General features: G+C 39.9%; 1 protein-coding gene across 1 annotated transcript in view; it reads left to right on the top strand.

Moving 5' to 3' along the window:
* Positions 1 to 10,011: 10,011 nt before the first annotated feature.
* itpkb (inositol-trisphosphate 3-kinase B) overlaps positions 10,012 to 23,388 on the top strand; it is a 32,017-nt gene continuing 18,640 nt past the window's right edge. The window contains exons 1-5 of the mRNA XM_084953949.1: positions 10,012 to 10,598; positions 14,141 to 14,313; positions 14,660 to 14,810; positions 15,162 to 15,446; positions 16,492 to 17,415. Of these exons, the coding sequence (XP_084810075.1) occupies positions 14,273 to 14,313; positions 14,660 to 14,810; positions 15,162 to 15,446; positions 16,492 to 17,415 (1,401 nt within the window). The 5' untranslated portion in view covers positions 10,012 to 10,598; positions 14,141 to 14,272. The remainder of the gene's footprint in view (positions 10,599 to 14,140; positions 14,314 to 14,659; positions 14,811 to 15,161; positions 15,447 to 16,491; positions 17,416 to 23,388) is intronic.

Here is a 23,388-nt window from a genome sequence, read left to right on the forward strand (position 1 = left end):
TATTAACATGCTTAGCCTTGGGGTTTGCTTAGTTTATTTCTAATTATAGTTCCTCACGATTTCTAACCCATCCTACAGAAGTGACATCAAGCGCATTAGTTTTTAGCCTCCATTTCACTTTCATAAGCAGTTTATTTCCAATTCATGGGGGGGGTCATTGCATAACATGAAGCACGGCTGCTGCTAAACACACCCGTAAATAAACACCAATGCGCACACCCAGATTAACAAAGCTCAAGTAATTGGCTTATAGAGTAAGGCAGCATGCAGATTTGACATCTACAAAAAGAGGAGTAAACAGCCACACAAAGACAGCAGTGATTTATAGCAGATTTTAAACAACTAAAAGATAAAGCTGAATGATTGAAATATTAGTAACTGGTGAAAATAGTGTGACATAAACTCTCTCAACTGGAAAAGATGACTGGATTTCCCAGTTAGGTAACTGAGAGGCGGGTGGAGTGTGTGCTTCAGTGGACTCACCATGGGCAAAGCAGCATTGATCCAGCAGCAAAGCAGTCCAGAGGAGCATGCACGATGAAACACAGAGAAGTTCAGTGCATCAGAAACTGCTTTAAAGCCCATGCATTATTTCACATCACAGCCACATGTTTATTTTATGAGCTACATCCACTACATTTGCACATGGATGCACTTAAAAAAAAGAAAATGAGTTCATGCTTTTATATGCATAGGTAAACTAGGTTTTTACACAACCCTGTTTCATTGAGTCTGCTCATCAGTGAAGGTGACACAGCTGATTCCTTTGCACCTATGAGTCATCCAGACCAGCCATGGGGAAAAAAGACCATACACAGCCCATCCCCTCACAGCATCGGCAACGCAACAATTACTCACACTCTGTTAAAGTCACCTTCATTTGTGCCTAAAGTGTTCAACCGTTTTTATCTCACGGCCCTGTAACAGACTACTAAAAGGCTGGTTTTGTCTCTGTGTAGTTTAATGTCAAAGTTTTTCTTTCTTCTAAGACATTTAAATTTGTGTGGCTCACCATTAAGACTAAGATCGCAATAAGAAAAACTACAGTAAACAGCAGTCAGGTTTTCTATAGCCCTGAAGGCATATTAAAAGCTTGAAAAGTGTACCTGATTGTCAAAGGTCCCATGTTGCAGAAATAGATCCAGCATTGAGATTAAGACAATCTTATGACTTGAATCTGCACCTAATCAGCCTGACTCAATCTATGGTGCCTGTATCTCTCTCTCTCTCTCTCTCTCCTAGCACTCTCTCTTCTGTTGATTATCTCATCCCTTCCTGTTCTGTCCTACAGAAACCTCTGAGTGCATGGTGAGCACCCAGCAAAGCTGTGGACTCTTTGCTTTCTGCTCCTTAGAAAGGCTCACAGTGTGGATAGCTGTGTCCTCCCAGTAAACCTATAACTTGTGCTCTAATTTACACAATACAACAGTCTTTACAATGAGAACTTCAGCATTTTCACAGCCAGGGAGCTACAGTAGGCTAGCTGTTTGGTTTCACATACAAACACGAGATCAAGCCAGTGCAGATTCTCTGGAGGATTAGTGGCGAGCCCTTCTAAGGAGAATTACTCTGACACAGCCATCTGGATAGTAAAACATTGCCCACTAGATCAACTACTGCCCTGCAGGTCTGTACCCTCATATGAGGACGAGCCAGCTATGAGCCTGTCATCCTCAAATCCTAAACTGAGAAACATTTATCTCTGTAACCTTTAGAAACAAATCAGCCCCCTATCTTTATTAGGGAAAAAAAGCTTGCTAAGTATTATTTAATGCTTGGTGCATCCTTTCAGACTAATGATGTTCATGTAATTATCATCAGCAACAACTGTCAAGACAAAAAAAGCTTGATTTTTCTTTTAATCCACCCCCCATGAAATTCAGTCCAAGATTATTTTTTTTAAATACAAGATCTTTATGATCTAATATCAGGTTACACTAGCTAAAACATCCTGAGATGTTTTCATCTCATTTGAGATGCCACATCTCATTTCTTTATACTTTACTTGAAATTTTGCTACAATTTATGGAAAAGTGCAAAAATAAATGGAAATGCAGCATACAAATCAAAAACAGCTTATACAATCCTGAAATGTCCAAAGTCCATATTTTGTATGACCAGCTTTATTCTTCATAACAGTAGGTCTTAGACAAGCTTTTTTCTCATCTCTTTTAGTAGTTTTCTGGAATAGTTTTCAACAGGCAATTCAAAGCTCTTCTTTGGATGTTGACTGCTGTTTGTTCTGTTCACCATGCAGATGATTTCAGACTGCTTCAATAACGCTGATGTCCGGGTGCTGGGGAGGCCAATCCATAACTGATAGTGCTGCAATGTGTGTTTTTGTATCCAGGTATGTTTTTACTGCATTAGCAGTGTGTTTGAGATTCAGCTGTCCTGCTGGAAAATGAAGCTGTGGACAATCAGACGTTGTACAGATGGTTTTGTATGGCACACCAAAATCTAAAAGTACCTCTCTGTGTTTATAATTCCATCAGTTTTGACAAGATCCCCAACACCACTGACTAAAATGCAGTCCAAACAACAATATAGACTCCACCGGATTCTACAGTTGGCTAGGGACACTCATTGCTATACCTCTCTCCTAACCTCCTCTACATATGAAAAACAGTTTGAACTAAAAATGTGAAATTTAGATTCATCACTCTATCAGAACTTTCACACCAGTTCTTGTTTAATTTGGCATACCAGCTTTTTCTCTCTGTTGCCTTCCGTAGAAACGGGTTCTTGAAAGCCACCCTTCCACTGGGACCATTTCAGGTTTCAGTGAACAGTCGATGGATCATTTAAGGGGCCAGCTACATCACTCAGGTTCTGTGTCAGGGCTTTGCTGTATTTCTTTCCTATTTCCCAAGGAAAGGACTTTCAGATAGTTTTTAGGCCTGCCAATTTCCTCCGATTTTTTAAGGACACGCTGCACACCATGCGTAGATATACCAAGATTTGAGTAATGGCTCTTTGGAAACCACATTGTTGATACAAAAATACTATTCTAAGCCTGTCACACTGAGTTATATTTGACATTTGTTTTTGTTTCAGGCTGCAAGTAACAAAGCACCTAAGGTTACAATTTATAAACGGTTCATTAGTGACTAGTTTGTTATGTTGCAAAACTGTTTGATCCCCTAAGTTAGATGTTTTTTACGCTTGAATTGAATTTTATGCTTGATTCACAGGCCAGAGTTAAGTGGCTTAACAAACAAAAGAAAAAACTCAAGCCTCTGATAATGGTAAGGTACAAGGACCGGACAGAAAATTAAAAAATTAGTAGTAAAGCAACCAATGAAAACCTTTGAAAGACCATCAGAAAGCCTGGAGAACTATTACCGGCTCCTTGGAAGCAAAATATAAAGAAATGAGGGGTGGCTCAAGACTATTGCATGGTACTGTTGCTGAATGTGATGCCATATATTTTAATCATTTCAAAAATCCTTCTCAATCATCAGTTGAAGAGTAGGAACAACACTTAGTTTATGATACTATGATATGTAAATATTATAAAAGCTGTCAAATGTGTCTTTTGTTCCGTAATGTCTATGAAAACTTCTCAGGGGTGATTTTTCGAATTTTAAAAGGTTTCATCCATGGCAACACAAATGGCAAATAAAACATGCACAAGGGGAATATAATACCTGTATTAGTCCTGAAGATTGCCAAGCATAGAAGGGGAAACACAATCACATTTAACAGAAATACACTAAAACACCCCCCTACAATACCCCTGATTCAGTGCAAACCATTTCTCGTTTTCACAGTCAGTGAAACTTCTCTAAGCTAAATGGTATGCTGTCTATGCACCTCTGTTGCCTGCAGTCTACAAGCTGAAGAGATGTACAGCTTCTATGCTAAACACATGCTAAGACAGGACAGTACACCCACATTAGGCAAAAACACTGAGATGGATTTTACCTCACAAACAGCTGATAGGCGAGGATTGAGTGGACTGCAGACTTCCCTGAATAAGTCTACTTCTCTTGCTCTATCTTCAGCAAATACCTTAACACTGAACAAATACTTCTTTATCCATTCACACCTATTTGCTGTTATGTAAAGTCAGCCTTTAACTCTCTCACTCCCTCACCCTGCCTCTTATTGTGTTTGTGTGTGGTAACTCTAAACTCCAGGATCAGGTGTCAGTCGAGGAAGGAAGAGAGAGAAAAAAAAAACCTTGGAAAAGACAAACAACTTCATCTACAGATCAATAAAGAGCGGGAAGCCATAAACAGAAAGTTATGTTAAAATATATATGTACATTGATGGGAAGTAGTATGAAACATACAGAGAGAGCTTTCTCTGCAGAGTGGCCCATCATTAGCTTATCAGCAGCAATAAAACACTTGTTTATTTAGAAACTTGTTCTTCAAGTGTCACCAAGCTACAGTCTATAGTTTCAGCTCTGTGTTTGCACTTGTTTAATCACATAGAGGAAACATACCTCACATCTGGGCACAGGTGTGCCACAGCACAGCAGCGAATTATATATTTTTGCACTTTGTACTCTACTTTATTTATCTTAAAGCTGTAGCAACTAATCATTTTGCATAAGTAAATGGTAATATAAAATATGAATCTACCAGTAAATTATGCTTTAGTATTATATATAAAGCTACCCAGAAGAATATCAGCTACTTAAATTATCTACAAATGATTGTTAAAGTGATGTTTAGCTTTTTCGCGTGAGGGCTAACCAGCTTGTTATCAATGGACGTGCTGAATTTTTTAAAAATGCCTGCTGCTATTTTGGTATTTATTTTTAACCCCACTTTTAATTTCCTTGTGGTTTTGCCTTTTCTCAAGTCACTGTTGTAAATAATTTAGTGTTCTTAATGACTTAAAGATACAGTCATTTTTTGAGTCTGTGAAGGTTCTCAGTCATCCAGGTCATCGTAGTCAAAGGAGCTTGCAAAGAAAAGCGTCTGGACTTCTTTAAGTTGCTTGAAGACATTTCACCTCTCATCCGAGAAGCTTCTTCAGTTCTAAGGTCAAATGGTGGGGAGTCCCAGATTTAAACCTAGTGGGAGTATCCCCCCACAGTCATTTTTTGAGTTTAGAAAATGGCCTGCGCTTCACTATATAGCGCTTCACTATAAGCACTATGTGCTTCCACCCATTCACACACACGTGATGGCAAGCTACATGGTAGCCACAGCTGCCCTGGGGCGCACTGACAGAGGCGAGGCTGCCAGACAATGGTGCCACTGGGCCCTCTGACTACCACCAGTAGGCAATGGGTGAAGTGTCTTGCCCAAGGACACAACGACCGAGACTGTCGGAGCCGGGGCTCGAACCAGCAACCTTCTGATTACAAGACGAACTGCCAACTCTTGAGCCACGATCACCTAGAATATTGTACTCATAAATTTGTTTGTTTGTACTCATAAATATACCAACAAACAAATATACATCTTGTATTTATGTCTCCCAACAAACTCATGCGTTCTTCCTCCTCGCCTCAAGCCTAATTTCCTGAAGTGAAGTCAAGGCTCTAAAACATGAAAACATGATAACTATTCCCCCTATTGTCATCTTTACTTACTGTCAGCAGATCAGACATGCGACCTAAACAACAATACTTGGCTATAAGCTAACATCTTGTCAGCTAATGTTAGGCTCGAGTGTCCTAAAACTCAAACTTTCCCTCACATCGTGTGAGAGGTAATACACCAAGTCCAACAATGTTAGGAAAGTTTAGCTAACGCCAGCTAACAGCAGCTAGCAACAGCGCTTAATGACAGAAAAGTTCAGGATATCCTTAATTACTCACCTCAGTATCGCTATCACTAGAGAGAAGTGAGCTTCACTGACTCATCAACTCGTGCTGGACTCAATTCACAAAGTTTAAATCCTCCCAAACAGAATGATATGGACACCCGCTGAGGTTAACAGAATACGGACAGCCTACACTCACTCCAGATGGACAGCGGTGAAGTATTTTGTCCTACAGCAGTGAGAGGTTAAAAAATAAAAATGAAAAAATTCAGTTTACTGCAAGGCAAGATTTTACACAATTTACATTTAATAAACCTTACACTGTCTCACTGCATCATCTTGTGGTACAAAGTGGTATTACACAAAAGTACAGCCTAGTCCTAGTTATGCTACAGCTGTTATCGCTTCAACAAAATATAGACATTTTGAACATAAAGTCATAATCGTTGTTTCACATTTTGCTGACAGCTTTACTTGATTTTTGAAATGTCCTAAACTTTTTCAAAGACAGAAATTTACAAGAGTGAACGATTATACAAAGCAATTGTCATACTCTTGTGCAGTGCCATGTTTCTCGTGGGTCTATGTTCCATGTCATATCACCTGCATTATCCCAATTTTAAAGTTGTTACAACCCCAATCATTAAAAAGCTGTGGCACTGTGTAAAATGTAAATAAATACAGAATGCATTGATTTGTAAATCTCACAAACCCATATTTTATCCACGAGAGAACACGCAAAACACAATACCTGGACTCTTCGACTCATCCTTGCACAAAAGGAGCAGATATCAGTCCTGCTGATGGGTTAAGGGCGTTCTATGGCCCTGTCCAGCTCTCCTAGAGTAACTGCCTGTCTCCTAGAACCTCCTCCACGCTCTTAAGAATATCCTGGGGGACACAGCAAACCTGGCAGTGGCACGTATTGATGTGGCATCCTGGAGGAGTTAGACTACCTGTGGAAGCTCTGTAGGGTTCAGGTATCACCTTATGCTACCAGTAGTGACACTGACCCTAGCCAAATGCAAAACTAGTGATTAAAAAAACAGTCAGGGAAAAAATGTCAGTGGGTTGTCTCATTTTTGCCACTCTAGTGCACCTGTTGTAAATATCATTTATACCAAAGCATCAGAAACTGATTAACAATCCCTTTCTTACTTAACTGATCAAATCAATATCTCAGAGGTTTACCTGACCTGATGCTATATTCTGATTAAAAAGTGTTCCTTTCATTTTGTATTTTTTACTTTTTGAGCAGTGTATGTACTCTTTACAGCCTAAGTCTGCTCCCATTTTGCAGATTACTTACACACCACAAGAGGGCAGCACCTACTCTTTTATCACCAGTGTCACCTCTGACTTCATGTGGGATGAGAGAAGCTCTTTTAATATTGCTAGCCAAGTGTGAAAGCTTGAAAAACATAGCCATGTTTTGGAAAGATGACTATAGTCCTTAACTAAATGCATTTATCTAAGATGACACATTGTTTCCTCAAATGGAAACACGTTGGACTTGTTTGGGTTTTTCATTCTTCTGCACTCTACACAAAGTCCCACTTAAGCCTTCCTGGAAAAAATGTGAAATATTTCAAGAATTTCATACCAGGACAAGACTAGGATTAGGATAAGAAACCTGTCTAACCACAGTTTGATACTGTGACCAATTATCTCCATATGACACCCTGATTGAAATCTATGTGTTGATGAAAATCTTAGGAAGCTAATATGGAGCTTTGTTTTCACTTGGTTCAAGCTCAAGGCCAAATTATAGCAAAGAAGATAAAAACACAGCACAGCATTTTCCACCTCGCCCTGCATATTCCAACTAAGACAAGGTTAAACTGTAACTGGAAAAACTGGCAACAAACTAATGAGCTATTGAAATACTACAGCTACTGAGCCTTTATACTGATGGCTATCTGCAGTACATAGTTTTGTAGAGGTGTGTCAGTACTGATTAAATTCACAATCAGAGCAGGACTCCCGATGAAACTGCCAAGCTGCTTGTTATCAGGATCTCAACCCCTGATTAAAAACAACAACAACAAAACAATCTGGGAAAAGCAACATCTACTGCTGAAGGCCCATCCACATGCGACTTGTTGTTTAAAGTACAGATACTGCTGATCCTCTGAACTACACATTCCTTCTACGGCATGGCAACATTAACTTTGGTATCAAACATAATCAGATATTTCTTAATTAACTGATTTTTCAATGTCTTGGTGAACTAAACTCTCGTGCTACCTCGGTCACTCATGGCGCTGCTGTATTGTCCTCTGTGGTTGGAGAATTCATTTTACTGCTCTTGCATCACCGGCCACATTCAAATCAACAATTTCCAGCACGACTCTTTATCCTGGCATCCAAACAGAGAGTAAACAGATTCACAACAGGCACAGAAACAACCCCGTACATCCAAACAACTTCATCATCCCCTTTTTAACTGTTGCTACATTTCTAATAATGTCGCACGTGAGCACAACGAGTACAATGTTCATTAGATGAGACGGACTGATGAAGGGTCAGCTTGAGCTGCATAGGTGTTTCTCACTTACGTTGCGTGATTACAACTCTTCTCATGGTGTATTCCCGCTTGTGCTCATTTGACAGGTTCCTGCCTCTCCTGCTGGCTATTTTTCACCTGTTTGGGTGGGACAATTTACATAACTATACCTATATATCATCACATAACTAGGCGTTTTAAGCTCCAGGCAGTTCAAGGTAAGTAATGATTCAATTATTACTGAGAACACACATGTGGATGTGCAGGGCCTTTTGTTTTTAAATTTGTATTAATACATTTCAAAGAGGCTGCAAAAAGGTTAGCACACCCTACACAGTTTTCATTTACACCCATTCTGTGTGCCAGATTTAATCGTGCTTGTAATGCAATTATGTACTTTGGCAGTTTCATTTGTATTGTGTACAGCCTGTGGGGGGAGGCACAAATAATTACTCTTGATTACCTGGGAGTTATTTTGAAACAAGTCTGATTTAATTTATATTCCACTGCTATACAAGTGCGCATCTAACAGACAAGATTAGCAATGCCCTCCCTGATCACATACATATACATTCACTGACTATTTATTAGGTACACCTGTTAAACTGTTTGGTAGTGCAAATATTTAGTCAGCCAATCCCACAGCAGCGACTCAATGCATTTAGGCACGTTGACATGGGGCAGACGAGCTGCTGAAGTTCAAACTGAGCATCACAGTGGGGATAACAGATGATTTAAATGGCTTTGATTGTGTCGGATGAGTTAGTCTGAGTATTTCATGATGAAAATTCCTCATTGATACCAGAGAGGTCAGAAGGGAAAGGTCAGGCTGCTTCAAATAACCAGTGGTTACAATCAAGGTATGCAGAAGAGCATCTCTGAACACACAACATTTTGAACCTTGAAACAGATGGACAACAGCAGCAGAAGACCACACCGGGTGCCTCTCCTGTTCGATGAGTCTTGAAATCCACAGCAACAATCAGATAGTTGGGTCAGAATTTGGCATAAACAACATTAAAGCATGGATCCATCCTGGGTTGTATCACTGCTTCAGTGTGCTGCTGGTGGTGTATTAGTGTGCCTGAGTATTGTTGCTTTATGACCACAGTGTAACCAGTTTCTGATGCCTACTGTCACTAAGCTCATATTGTACTTTCACAGTGCTTCCACCTCAGTCCAGTAGAGGACCTTTGGGATGTGGTGGAATGGGAGCAGGCACTGTGTCATGCTACCATGTCAATATGGATCAAAATCTCTGAAGAATGTTTTCAGAACACTGTTGCATCTTTGCTATGAAGAAATGAGGCAGTTCTGAAGGCAATTCTAAGGGTTTACAACCCGGTGTACCTAATAAAGTGCCCAGCTTTAATAAAGAATCATTACCATAGTTTTGTAAAAAACGGGTAGTAACACTAAAGGCCATATTATAATAATAGTACACTCTGATCAGGGTAATTCTGTCTGTGAACTGCAGCTAATTTTAGCTGGCCTACACATTTCACTAACAATATTGCCTGCTTTAATAACCACAAAACACTGGATTCCTAAATACTGCAGGCTACCTGCTTTGCTTGCGCAGTCATGCATGTCCTTAATCACTGTCAAGCCAAATAAAGCTAATTTGAATTAGATGGAAGAACCTACAAGATAACGACGACAGCCGCGGTGTCAGCAGTATCTCACTTTTAACTCGAACCCACCGCTACTGCTACTTTTAATTAACTTTCAGCACGCGCGCTTGTGCGTGTTTATACGAGGGTTTCCCCGCAGGAGTGCACGTGCGTCCACAAAGCGAGAGAACACGGCTCGCGTTCGGCTTTTCAGTTTTTAGCCCTGCAGTGAACCGAGAGAGAGAGAGGGAGAGAGAGGGGGGAGAGAGAGATACTCCGTGGTTGCTTCCGGCTTCAAGCACTCAGACAAACAGCGCTTTACTACGAGCAGCGAGGTGTCGAGCAACACATGACAACAGAAACCTCACCAGAAAGTGCTTATCCTGAGAGCAAAGCCGTGACGGGAATTCAACTGGACCGACTCTGAAATGCTTTAAAGTCTTCTTCACCAACAACCAGATGCTCACAGAAGAAAGGGACATTTAAAGTTTTTTTCTTCTGTTGAAGAGGGTTTTTTTAATTGTTTTTTTTTTTTGGTGAAAAGGCGTTTGCGTCGAAGTTGGTTCATGGAAAAAAAGTCAAACCGCACGAGACAGGAGTAGAGACTGGTGCTGCCTTTGTGCGTTTGCTGTTGCGAGTGTCACACTCAGAGACAGCGAAGACTCATCATCGAGATATTGCTGCTGGTGATGACCGTAATATCACAGACTGATTAAAGCGTCCCGCAGCAGCTTTGGAGAGGACGGGCTGAGGTAAGATAACACCGGCATGACCTCCATCACAACAGCACCGTGACTGGATGTAGCTTTATTACAGTTTAATACCAGCACCTCGATATGGAGAGGTAGCATCCTCTTTGGTGGGCTGAGAGGCCAAGCCAACGTGGGGAAGCTTTCTTCTTTCTTTGCCCTTATTTTGTGTTTTATGCAGCGTCGTGCAGGCTAAAGTTGCGTTTTCAAACCTGGAGTTTTAGAACATTTTGTGGGAGCTGAATCCAGAAATGAACCCAATTATCAAAGCTGAATCATTGCAAATACCTTATCTAATCGTTTTGGACTAGCCTCCAATGACTGCAAGAGGTAACCATTCATGGAAAACTGAAATACAGCCATTGACTTTAAAAGTGGTTAAAGTCATTTTTTAAATAGACAAAATTCTAAAGTCTTTATATACACATTTCTGTGCATTACATAGGCCAACATTTAAATGTCATTAACTTTTGCTTCTAAAATAAATCTAGAGCAGACAGATTAAAAAATAAATAAATTCCCTTATATAAATAATTTTATCAACTTGTACGCAGATCCATAATTTGAGCGGCTATATAACCCAATAGCTTGTATAATAGTAGATATTACGAGATAAATAATAGCATTAGATTATACAGTTTATTTCATTACTGATTAATCTGTCTGCCTTCCCTTGAATATTTGCTTGGTGTAAATAATGTCAGATTGTTTTGTCCCACCCAAGAGTCCAAAATCCCACATATTCACTTATCTTTGATGTGTAACAGTAAAATAGCAAATCAGCATACCGGAGAAGCTGGTAGCAAAAGTTAAATTTTAAGAAATAACTCATTTTTAGAACAATTGCTGATCACTGGAGCTCAGTTTATTTATAATTTTTCCGGCTCAAGCCCTTTGAAAATGAGATACTGAGCTCTGCGTGTTCCATCTGCTAGGAGTGTGTGATATGGACACTCTCATCTATCGTTATATGTGCAGTTTTATTTAGAAAACCCATCTATCTGTTGATGTATTGTAAAGAGAAGCTGCTTATGTACTGCTTAATCCTTTTAAACCAGTCACATAAACATTCAAAGTCACTATAAACTGTAGAAGTGTAACATTGCCCAGAATATCCTAATACACAAAGAGAGGTTTTAAAAGGGTAAACACTGCAAAGCTCACAAAGAAACAGATGTCACTGTAATATATCATCTTTTTACCTTTGTTAACCCCATCCTGATAATATCTGCTTGTAAATTCCAAGGAGTGTTCATCGTCATCATCATCATCATGTTCCACACTTTTTTTTCCCTTCAGCTGCCTTTTTATTAGTGTATTGCATGTAGGTTTATTGCCCACTTGTGTAGGCAAGTGGACAGTTTGAATGCTCGCGCAGTCCCACTCAGTGTGTGTGTGTGAGACATTAGGCTGTGCTAAAGCACTGATAACACTCTGAAGTGGTTTAAGTGTGGTAATGCGAGTGTATTGACAACAGAGTTTGTTTAAAGAAATAAAGTATGTTGTAGTGTAGCTGTCAAATTCATTTCTCTTCTGTTGAATGTTGTCTTTCAGGAAATGCCCTGCCCCTTTATTTAGGCCATCGTGGCACAATAGATGCATTTTGCTTTATATATGATCTGACTGATCTCATTTGAAGCACCTTGATCCACTTTATGAAGCGGTCAGTCAGTTGTTTAAGACTTTTTAATTTCTCTCTTAGTAACAGTCTAAATTTAAATGGTCCAAGCGGGGCAACAAACCCCACGAAGCTAAATATTCAAAACATTTTGAGTTGTCCTGAGATGGAGATAGATTTTTGGGTTTCAGCTACACATCTGCAAGTGTGAAAATGGTTTCTGGTGCCCAGTGCCTTTTCATTACTCACTCCAAGCTGTTTCATGGAAAGTAAATCCCCTACTTCTGCATGAGAGGTTCAGAAAAGACAACCAAAATAGCCCGTGAGCACCTCTCTTTCCCCCCTTTCTCTTCCTTCTTTTATCCATCCTGCACTGTCTCCGTGTCTCCCCCTCAGACTTCCCTCATCCCCTGTGGGCCTTTGTGTTGCTTCCACTAAGACTAAAGCACAGACAAGTGATTAAACAGTGTGAAAAAAGTAGGAGTGGTGGTTTTGTGAAGTACTCGAGAGGCGAGACATTCAGATTGTTTTCTGCCTCTATCTAACTGCGTCACAACCCAACGAGGAAATCCCATCTTTACCCCCTGGTTCATAAACTGCTGTCTAACTTACCAGGAATCAAAACTCATGCCAAGGCAGTTTTTGGCAAGGTGGCGAGAACAAGAATCCTGTTATGCTTGGGAGAAGCCAACTTGACTGAAAAGATTTGAAAAGTTCTAGATTGTTAGAGATACAGGCTTCAGCTGGGTGTTCTTACCTGCAAACTAGTTGTTTGGTGTGAAAAATATACAGTGTGTTTCTGTCTCTTTTAAGCTATGTTATCTGGGCTGACCACATTCCATTTCACTGTTGCGAAAATATCTTGCTCAGCTGCAGAAGGAAAAACACTTAATATCTACACTCATTTATCAGTCTTGCTTGAAGCTGAGCATTTGAAATTTAAAGTATGATGTTGAATCAAATAGGAGCCACTGAGAAATTAGACGTTTTTGAAAGCGCTGTGCAGTTGACGACTGCAAATCAAACACTTCTGTTGCACAGTATTTGCATGGCTTTTTTTCCACTGCGGGACATGGAACTACAAGCTGTTATGCAGCTTAACTGCATGCATTGAGGTGTATGTGACTGAAACAATAGATTATATAATAGAAAGCTTATTCTGTTCTTGAGTTCAAGGTTAACTGAGTTAATATATGCTAAGTCAGTATACTTAGTTGGCTTTGTCAGATGATTTTTACATTAGAAATAAAATAAAGAATTTGTATACAAATCTTCCATTTATTTTTTATGCAAAAAATAAATCAAAATAAACCAGAAGATACACAGTTTCTGCAGTATTGTAATGTTTTTATTATTTTTTGAATTTGGCCAATCAGAGTGCAGGACCAAAAACTAAAACCACTGCAAAAAGAGAAGTACTAATCGGTGACAGCACATTTCTGTGTGTCACATCATAATAATGTGATTTAAATAGGCTGAGCAGAATCAGCAGTAGAATATTGATTTATTTACAATAACATGTTTCTAACAGTTAGTTTAAAATGATATGATTCTTTATAAATCATTTTAAAAAGAAGAGGAACTGAACTCTGGAACACCTTTAATGAATTACTATCAGGTAATAAGGGGACTTAAGGGGACCATAAAAATCTCTGCATTTTTGTAACACTGACAGCCAAAACTGCAAATTTTATCCAGTGACTGAAATGTTTTATCTTGCAGCATTTATCCTTCATTTATCTGCTTCACTTTCTCTCTGTTTTATGCTTTTTGTCCATCACACAGTTACTAATGGAAAATCGGAGGCCCAGTGTTGGAAAGGGACTTTTATGTACAAAGGATTATGTTAAAGACTGTTTGTTATTTTGATTTTTAGTCATAACAGGGCTTTGACATACTAAAACAAACTTCCCTTGACTTTTTTTAGCGCTGGGTACAGATTTTTCTGTGACTATATGCAGAGGAACCACTGAAAGCTGATCTCCAGACCTCCCTGCAGCTTCAGGGGAGCTTGTCAGATGTGTACCCAGCACTCAAAGCCCCTGGCTTGGCCGCGGGGATGGCAGCCTCTGCCCTGAACCTAAACGGAGTCATGAACAGGTATGGGATTTCTCAAAAGTCTCATTTGCTTTTAACAGTTGAGAGAATACACAGATTTCCTAGAACGTTTTCGCATGGGAATTGTATACGTTAAACATATTTGGCTGCTGATGTAGCCGTTAAACCAGACCAACAGGATTTCTTTTTTTGTTTGTACTCCATTAGAGAGCAATTAATAACTTTAAGGGACACATACTTGTGTGCTGTCAATGAATGCCATCTTTATTTCAAGTCTAGGTTTCACTGATGTGTTCTATTTAGTTACTAATATAATTACAACCTATTGAAGCACATTAACCTAAAAATAAACCCTCTCTTATCGTCTCTCCACATCACATCTCCACAGTGGTAATCAGTTTCACACCCAGCCAGGCTCCTCTAGTGCCAGCTCTCGAGCCCGAATCACACCAGCTGCCCGACCTGTGCTGCCAGTTCCAGATCGGAGCACCTACTGCCAGTTACTGGGAGGAGGTCTCTACAGCCCAACGAGTCCACAGGTAGGCTGTTCATCACATCCACCAAAATCTGAAGAGACTGTTCGTGTATTTTCCAACTTTTTCTAGTAGATTATTGTCTAGACAAAAGCACTAGAGCAATAGTAAAACACCTTGAAAGCTAATGCCAGTAAGATAATAGTGGTATGCAACTGAGATTAATTTAATTAGCTCACTGAAACTACACTAGGTTTTACCTTGATGCTACAATTTCCACTTGTTGTAGTTCAGTATCGGAATGCAAAATAGAAACTGCTTAGATTATTTATCTTTTATATATTGTACAGCTCATATTGTTTTACATCTCCTGTTAGTAAATCCCATGTTGTTTTATTTTGTATTTTTTCCTTTTAGACAAGCCCTCGTGGCTTGGGTCAAACCTTTATCTTCCCTTCTTCACCCTTGCGCTCGCCTAGCCCCACATCTCGCGCTCGCTCCCCCTCGCTGCGAAGCCCGGAGCTCCTAGGAGTCAATGTGGGCCAGCGAGTCCGACGCCTGAGCTCGCCTGGCGGTGAAGATAGTTGGGACGAAGACGGCCACGAGGAGAGGGGACGAGAGACAGGAGGAGGAGAGAAGCGAGAGGAGAGGAGACGCCAAGCACAGCTGCTGCAGATTCACAGAGAGCTGCAGAACGTTGAGGTGATCAGACCTGTGCTTTTCAATTGTGTCCATCCTCATTCTCAGCAGGTTTTATCAGCTTTTTAAAAATACTTGCTACATCTACCACCATTTCTGTCTGCATCCAAAAAATGCAGTTATGTGACAAAGCAATGAAATAAAAAATAGAAGGATCTCCTGGTTTAATTTGATTTGCTGGGGCAGTAATGTCAATGCCACCATAGCTACCCTTACACAGCTGTAGGTGATGACGATGAAAAGTAAAAGGTAGGCCACATGCATTTTCAGCTGTTTCTTTCTGTGTTTTTATGTGTTTTTATGTATATAGAAAAGCTGTCTGCATGTCATTCAGTAAAACAGTTACAGGATTATCATCAGGTCTTCCTGAAAACAGAAGTTGCAAAACTTAGTGGGATTTACTAAAACAAATACAGCTTTTATGTAATATAATCCACTTCCATTTAAGACTTTTATTGGTTTTCATCATGCATAAACTATTAAAGAAAATAGGCACTCTATAATATCTTGAAGCATGTGAGTTAACTCAACTTGGCTTCTTTAGAGGTTGCTGTGCACTGATTAAACAATAGAGGGACCAGAATTAGATTTCTTTCAGTTTGATTTCAATACAAATTTAACAAAAGTACTTTTGTTGGTTTAAATTCATCCTGACATTTATGCTCCCTCACCCTCTTTCTCCTTATTCTTACTGAGGGGAATGCCAACATACTTTAGAACTGACTGTGAAACTGCAGACAGTCACACACTGAAGTTGTAGTGTGCCAGTGGCCTATTTCTCAAGTACTCTGTTTAATGCCAGGCGATGGAAAATTTGAGCGCCGTGGGCCATTCCTGCTGTGTTTTCTTAATATTGGTGTTTTTTGTTATATTTTTTCAATTACTTCTTCTCTGTTTATTTTTCTGACATTTTCTAAAGCTCTGCTACACCTGTGAAATCCTAAACTATTTAAACCAAATATTGAAAACACAAATATGCATCAAAGCATAATTCTCTGCAGTAAGACCAAGAAAATCAAACCGTAGTTTCAATGTTCTCTCTGTGCAGGTGAGGGGAAAAGTTGGCATTTTTGAGGCCCACATTTCCGGGATCCGTGCCCAGGTACTTAATAGTGAGCTCCAGCGCAGCCCTCGGTCTCCCAGACGAGTGACTCAACAAACTCCTTCTGATCCTGGCAAAGGAAACACAGCTCTGGATCACCTAATGACTCACCCACAAGAAATTAAAGCCCCCTCTGTTGTCCAAAATGGGAGAGAAAGGGATGAAGAAACAAAGGAAGGACAAAGAAGCGAAGGAGGAAAGAGTGATGGTGAGAGGGACAGCAGCAGCACTAAATCAAATACAGACAATAAGACACTGATTAAACAAAATGACTGCCTTTCAGAAACATTAAAGCAAACTCCCTGTTTAGATGGACTGTTTGATAAAGGTTTTCTTGAGACATTTGATAAAGATCGAATGACAGACACAGAGAAAAAAGAGGGAGAAGTACTGAGGGACATGGAAACAGAGAGCAAGCAACTGTTCGGAGATGAAAGAGATCTGATGGATCAGAAAGAGGACCTGTTGTGTACTAAAATGCTGCTCCAGCCAGAAGGACACACGTTGGAGGTTAATCCTGAAATGTCCCAGGCACAAAGCAGCGAAAGCACCCCTTGTTTGCTCGACATGACCGAGCACACCTCAAACCACTCTTCCATCCCTGCCGTCATAGTAACTGACCACGGTTTGGAAAACCAGCCTCAAACTTCTGAAGGCTCCTGCTCAGACCAGGGGCGAAGCTGCTCGCCTAGCCCCAGTTCTAGCCCCGTGCCAAACTCCACTCGTTCTCTCAGGAAGCTGTCATCGTCCTCTGCCTCCTCAGCCGGTTTCTCCTCTTCGTGGGAGGAGTCGGAGGAGGATATTTCCAGTGATACGGAGAAAGGAGAACAGCTTCTCAACCCTGCATTCCTCAGTTCTCAGCAGAAAGCAGTAAGTGGATTCAAAATCTGAGATTTGAGCTTGTTTGTCACTGTATCTACAACCTGCTGGCTATTCAGTGGACCTGATTTAATTGGAAACTTCTAATAAGATTGTCGCATGAAATGCACACAGGAAATGTCAGGGATGGGTTCTTCTTGAAAGCTAGGGAACAGATAATAATGTTCTTCCTCTCAAAGAACCAACATACTTACAGCCATATCACAATTAATACAAGTGGCGCCATCATTTTAATGACTTTCCAACCATTCAGAGGCTCGTTGGTTTTGGTCATTTGAAGCATGCTTCAAAGAGCTTGAGTTTCCTAGCTAATGCATCATAATGGAACAAACATCTTGAGCGCTAAAATTGAAGTGTGATCTGTGAACTGAAGGTCTGACCACAGAGATTGTCCATTCATGTAGCGCTGCATACAGAAGCTGTATGCACAAAAGGAAACCAAAAGACTTGCCTGGCATGTTGTAAGATGGTGTTGTAAGTTTATGGAAGTTGTGTTGTTGACCTCACAGTGGAGTATGATCTTAACTAGCTCATAACCACAGCATTCTTTCATGTCAGGGTCTCACAACCATTCCCGTTGGATGAGCTAAGCTGGAAAGTCTGCACTTTTCTCAACAACTATATATAGCTGTATCAGTAAGTGACGATGACAAAAAATGCAAAACTTACTGATGAGGAGGAAAGGATACTGTAGGATGTAGGATTATGAACTGTTGAGTGACAAACAGCAGCTGGTGGTGTAGTTGTAGCATGCCAAACTTTGTTGAGAAAATGTAGGAAAAATGTAGTATCCCCCCGCCCTCGGTTTCGTACTTTTGTTGAGTGTAAATGGTTTGCAATGGCGCTAACTCTGCACACCTTTCTTTTAACAGATTGTCTTTGAACTTTTGAGCTTTTGAAATGAAGTTGCTGTTAAGCGTCATGTGTGGTCAGCTTCACTCCCATCAGACTTACAGATGTTTGGGGTTGGCGCCGCTTTGGCTTTAGGCTAATTAAAACTTGTTCAGCAACAATTATTGTGGTCAGAGTCGACAATTTCTGATTAGCTCCGTTGTTGCTTTCTTCTCTTCACCCTGTTTCTGCTTGCCCCCTCACACACACATGAAACACACACACTGTAATAGACGAGAAACTATGAAAGAAACTGGCACAGTCATTAAGGATTGCAGAATGAGAACAAAGACTCGTAGTTTGCTGACAAGTTCAAACAAATTAGGTAAATAACTATAAATAAAAGAAATAACTATTTTGTCCCTTTTTAGGCTTCTTGCAGGGGAGCAGAGATTTTTTTTAAATCAGGCTAAGCACTGAATTTTAAGTTGTGTGAATAATATGAACATTTCATTAAAAAAAAATTGAAAATAATGGAAAAGCTAAAGTTTTTGTAACATTTTTGATAAATGACTGTCACTAATAAAATAATGAGACTGTATCAACAAAGATAATCTCAAAATATTTTTAAGCCATGCCAGGAGTAGCACTGTGGTAATGCTGGGTGTATCTATTGGTCTGCTTTTTTTGTTGTTTTTGTTGTTTTGTTTTGGGTTTTTTTTTTGTTTTTTTTTCAGATCAAGCATCAAGCTGGTTGTTGTGAAATTTTTCCAGATTTGAGACTTTAGTAAAATAAATACAGTCCTTTGTATGAATGGAAACACTGTAAGCATACTACTTTTTTAATATTAGCATGTGAGCATCTGCTCCACCGTGTAGTTTCCTTTTTCTTCTTTTTTAATGGAAGTCCAACAGGTTACGAAACACTAAACCTGCTGATGTGATGTTGTAACTTATCTTTTCCTGGAAGGAGTTTGTCTCTGCAAGACTCTCTAATACCAACTGTCCTGAAAAATGATGCTTATCAGTGTGCTTTTTCCCCAAATCTTTTTACAAGCCTGTAGTAAACAATCACTGCGTACACCGATCATCATCGGCTCCCACCGAATGATGCAATCACTACATTCACAATACAGTAACAGAAAAAATGGCACATTGGATCAGCGTTAGTCATCAAAAGAAGAAAACATCATCATTGCTGACTGTGCGTTTGGCTTCACACAAAGGCAACTTTATAACTCGGGTGTTGCAGTGCAATTAAAATATGCCTATATGAAAGCAAAGGGGCCCGTGAGTGCGACCTTAAACCAGAAGCCTCTCATTGTATGGCTCATTTTGTGCACCTCAATGTGCCTGTGCATGTTGCTCTGTGCTTCTGTATCAATTGGCCTGTGCTCGCTGCCTGAGTAATTTTTTGACATTCACGGTAACAAAGCTACCTCTGTGCCCCAACCTGTGTCTGTGTGTGTGGGGGGGGGGGAATGAGGAAAAGCTGGAGAAGTTGCTAGTCACACACACTTAGGCTTTTCCTGCACTTGGATGCAGTTCAGAGAGGAGGCTGAGGCCTGATTGGGTATGTAGTGTGTGTGTAGGTGGGTGGGTGGATGTGTTTTTATTTGTAGCCAGCAAAGGTTCACAAGGCCATCTCACTTCTGCTTTGAAACACGACTTAACGAAGGATTGTATAACTGCTTTTAATGTTTCTTACACAGTGTGCCAGTCCCAGAGCTGGCTCTTGTTTAGCACTTAATAAGTGCTAAAAAATCGGTTTCTGGCTTTCAGAAAGAAGTGTTTATATTAAAAACAGAAACAGCAACAGAAAAACTACTGAAATATTCAGTGTATAGCCATATTACCGCATGAAATCGATGAGATGGTAGATTGACCAAAGATTTTTCACTTGCAAATACGTTCTTTTTTCTTGCATATTTAACGAATGACCCCACCCGAAACCAATATCCTAGCTCTCACCAGCCGACTCACATTACAAACGATTTGTTTAAGTGATCTTGGCTTGTGGATTTGAATATTGTTTGTATTGCTCTTTGCATATTTCCGGTCATTGTTTTTGGTTTTATCCAGGCAGAGAAAGAGACAGAAGCTCTTCATGGCGCAGATATGTCAAACGTGTGGGTTATTCATGTTTTTGTCACAGTTCCTGATCCGTACAGTTTTAAGGAAACCTGGTGAGTGTGTGCAAGAGGCAAACGTGCAGAAACACATAAAGCATGCTCGCTTGTGTGGGAGGTATGTAGGAGAGAGGAGAGGGAGAGAGAGAAGAGGAGTGATACTGTGAGAATAAGAAAGAACGAAAAACAAAGTGAGCTCGACAGTAAAACTGGCAGAGAGACAGAGCAGAAATATAGGGCACGACAGGAAAAGTTGTACAAAGTGTACTGCATATTAGCCATGTTGTTTTCAGCTGGCTTTACAGGGAAAATAGTTTTTAGCCTTCTTCTAATGGCAGCTTGGCGCAGGGATACACATTGTGTAGCATTTTCCAAAGGAAATGGCACTGCACGGATATTGTTTGGGGATATTATTAATAAAGGATTTGAAACCCTAATAGGAAATTCATAGATTCAGAGTTAAATGTAGCACCAGCACTGCTAGATCTACAAAAATAGATTTTTTTAAAGGATAAAATTTCATGTGTGCTTTTTAAAAATGAAAGCTTGTGTGTGACACAAATGTGCTCCCCTTGAATAGATTACCCCCAGATAAAGTTTATTCTCTGTATTCAAATGTCAGCTGCATTTATTTTCTTCACCACTGAATTCACCTTTGTTTTCATTAATACGTGCTTCTGCTGTTAGCTTTTGGATTATATAAAGTCAGTTCACGCTTAACTGGTAGGGGTTGGAATCTGAACAGAGCCATATATAGACACTGTTTGGCTGATCTTTTCACTGGTGGGCATCTCTCCAAGGTTAGAAGACACACACTGCAGGCGCTGCCAGCGTTGCCATAGCTTTACTTAACTTCTCACAAAAGGACACCTGCCATAGATTGGCATCAGCACCTTTTTTCTTTCTGTAAGATTTCAGTTGAGCTCTGTGGAATAAAAAATTAAGCCAGCAGTGACTTACTTCGGGTGACAGTCGTTTGCTTCTCTTTAAAAATCCACATTAGAGTAGTTTAAACCTAAACAGATCTTGATAGACTTGCATGTAAGTGAAAACTAACTAGTTTGGTTAAATAGCGTTAAACTGAAATTGTGTGCATCAGTAAGAATCATGGCATCGATTTAGACACCGGTTCAAATGATCCTAATGATCGATTTAATGAAAATATGAACTTGATATTACAACAGCTACAGAAAAGTAAAACCCTGCTATTTTGGTCAGGGTAAAAGTTAAATATTTACATTGTTTATTAATCATTAAACATTTTGAATGTTCCTGCTTCTAAAAGTTAAGATTTTCGGCCATCTTTGATATCACAACAAAATTTAAAAAATACTGTTTGGCTGTTTGGAGTGTAATTTCACTCTTTTGTTTTTCTTTTCTTAAATGGAAAGCAGCTTCATTGTTAGTGGCAGGCCTAAAAACTTTTACCAGTCCACAGCTTTAAATTGCCGGTTATTCTGAGAGTAAGATGGCAGATAAACTATGCAGCATGTTGCCGTGTTTACTGTTACTGTGAAGTTTTAAAGTTTGGGCGTCTTTTGTTTTTCACAGCTGTATTTAAATTTGCAAAATTACCTTTGACACACACAAATGTTTTCATTTTTTCTCTCCCCATTTTTTAATAAAATAGGAGCTTGAGTTTTGTTAAAGCTGTAGAGAACACTCCAGCCTCAGCTTCTGTAAAGCCTGATGTAAGACACTAAAGTTAAGTGGAGCAGAAGCTACAGCGGAACGGAAGTGGGGCAGGACTTATGAAAGTCACACTTTAAATGATGCAGACAGTGTGTTGTCACTCATGGTGCGTTTTTACTCTCTGTAAAGCTCTGACTGCATCATATTTTTTTACCACAGTCCTCATTTGCTGAAAAGGTGTAGCAATTAAACAGATCAATTATGCAAACAAACCTGTCTTTTTGAATGAAGACTACGCCCATGCTGCTGTATCTGTAAACTGTTAAACACAGATACAGCTACACACACACATGTACATGCACTGATGCTTTAATCGACACACCCTCTGTACACACTACACACTGCAAATTCTTCTGGCTGATACTAGCTGTACATACTTTTCATACAACACTGTGCACTCTTTTTTTCTTCTTCACAAGCCTACCTTAAACTAACTTTAACTTGATGCTTTAAAGTGCTGTCACACTCTGACCCAAACATTAATTTTTCCCATGCCTGGTTAATCCAACCTTGAATCTAAACTCACTCCCAATACCAAAAAACAAAAACCCTAAACTTTTGTTTTTATGTGTTGGACTGCACTGAAAGAAAATTCATTTCTGTGTCCACAACTGTAACTCAATTTGATTGGCACGCACACATACTGAGCCACACACACACACACACACACACACACACACACACACACACACACACACACACACACACACAGTGTTTGTACTGCAGTGGAAAATCTTCACTACCACGGCGGCAAGTTTCCTAGCAACCCTGTGACGTCAAACCGAGTTTCCCTCTCACAGCTGTACAGTGTGTGTGTTTGGCAGAGACTGTAAGTTTGGTGTGTGCTGCAGAATGCCTGCCTGGTTAAGTCTGAGAGGGGAAACACCGGTCAATTCTTTATTTGGAGCTTTTTGTGAGAGTGAAAGAGCATGCATGTGCAGACTTGATTTGCTCCAGGCAGTGGAGGAGAGGTCAGACTCCTCTTACCGATGCTGACATTTGGGCTCAGAGCGTTATCGTCAGCTTTGGATACCAGCACACTGGGGAACCCCTGCTGGTTGTGACACATGATTAGAAAAGGGATGTAGAGCACACCTCATAAAGGAGTACTTGTAGATTTGATACTTTCATACAAACCATGTTTTCATAAGCAAACTGAGAACCCCCCCAAAAAAAAAAGAAAAAGAAAAAAAAAACATTTTGAGGTGTTTCACAGTGAAGCCTAGATCTAGAGTCAGATATGCTTTTTAATGTTCCATACTGACCTCAATTTGGAAATAAGTCTCCTTATCTGACTGCAGCATTCAGTTAC

Source organism: Perissodus microlepis, chromosome 15 (assembly GCF_051167445.1).
Source record: "Perissodus microlepis isolate ML-2025 ecotype Zambia chromosome 15, ASM5116744v1, whole genome shotgun sequence".
NCBI classification, from domain to species: domain Eukaryota; kingdom Metazoa; phylum Chordata; class Actinopteri; order Cichliformes; family Cichlidae; genus Perissodus; species Perissodus microlepis.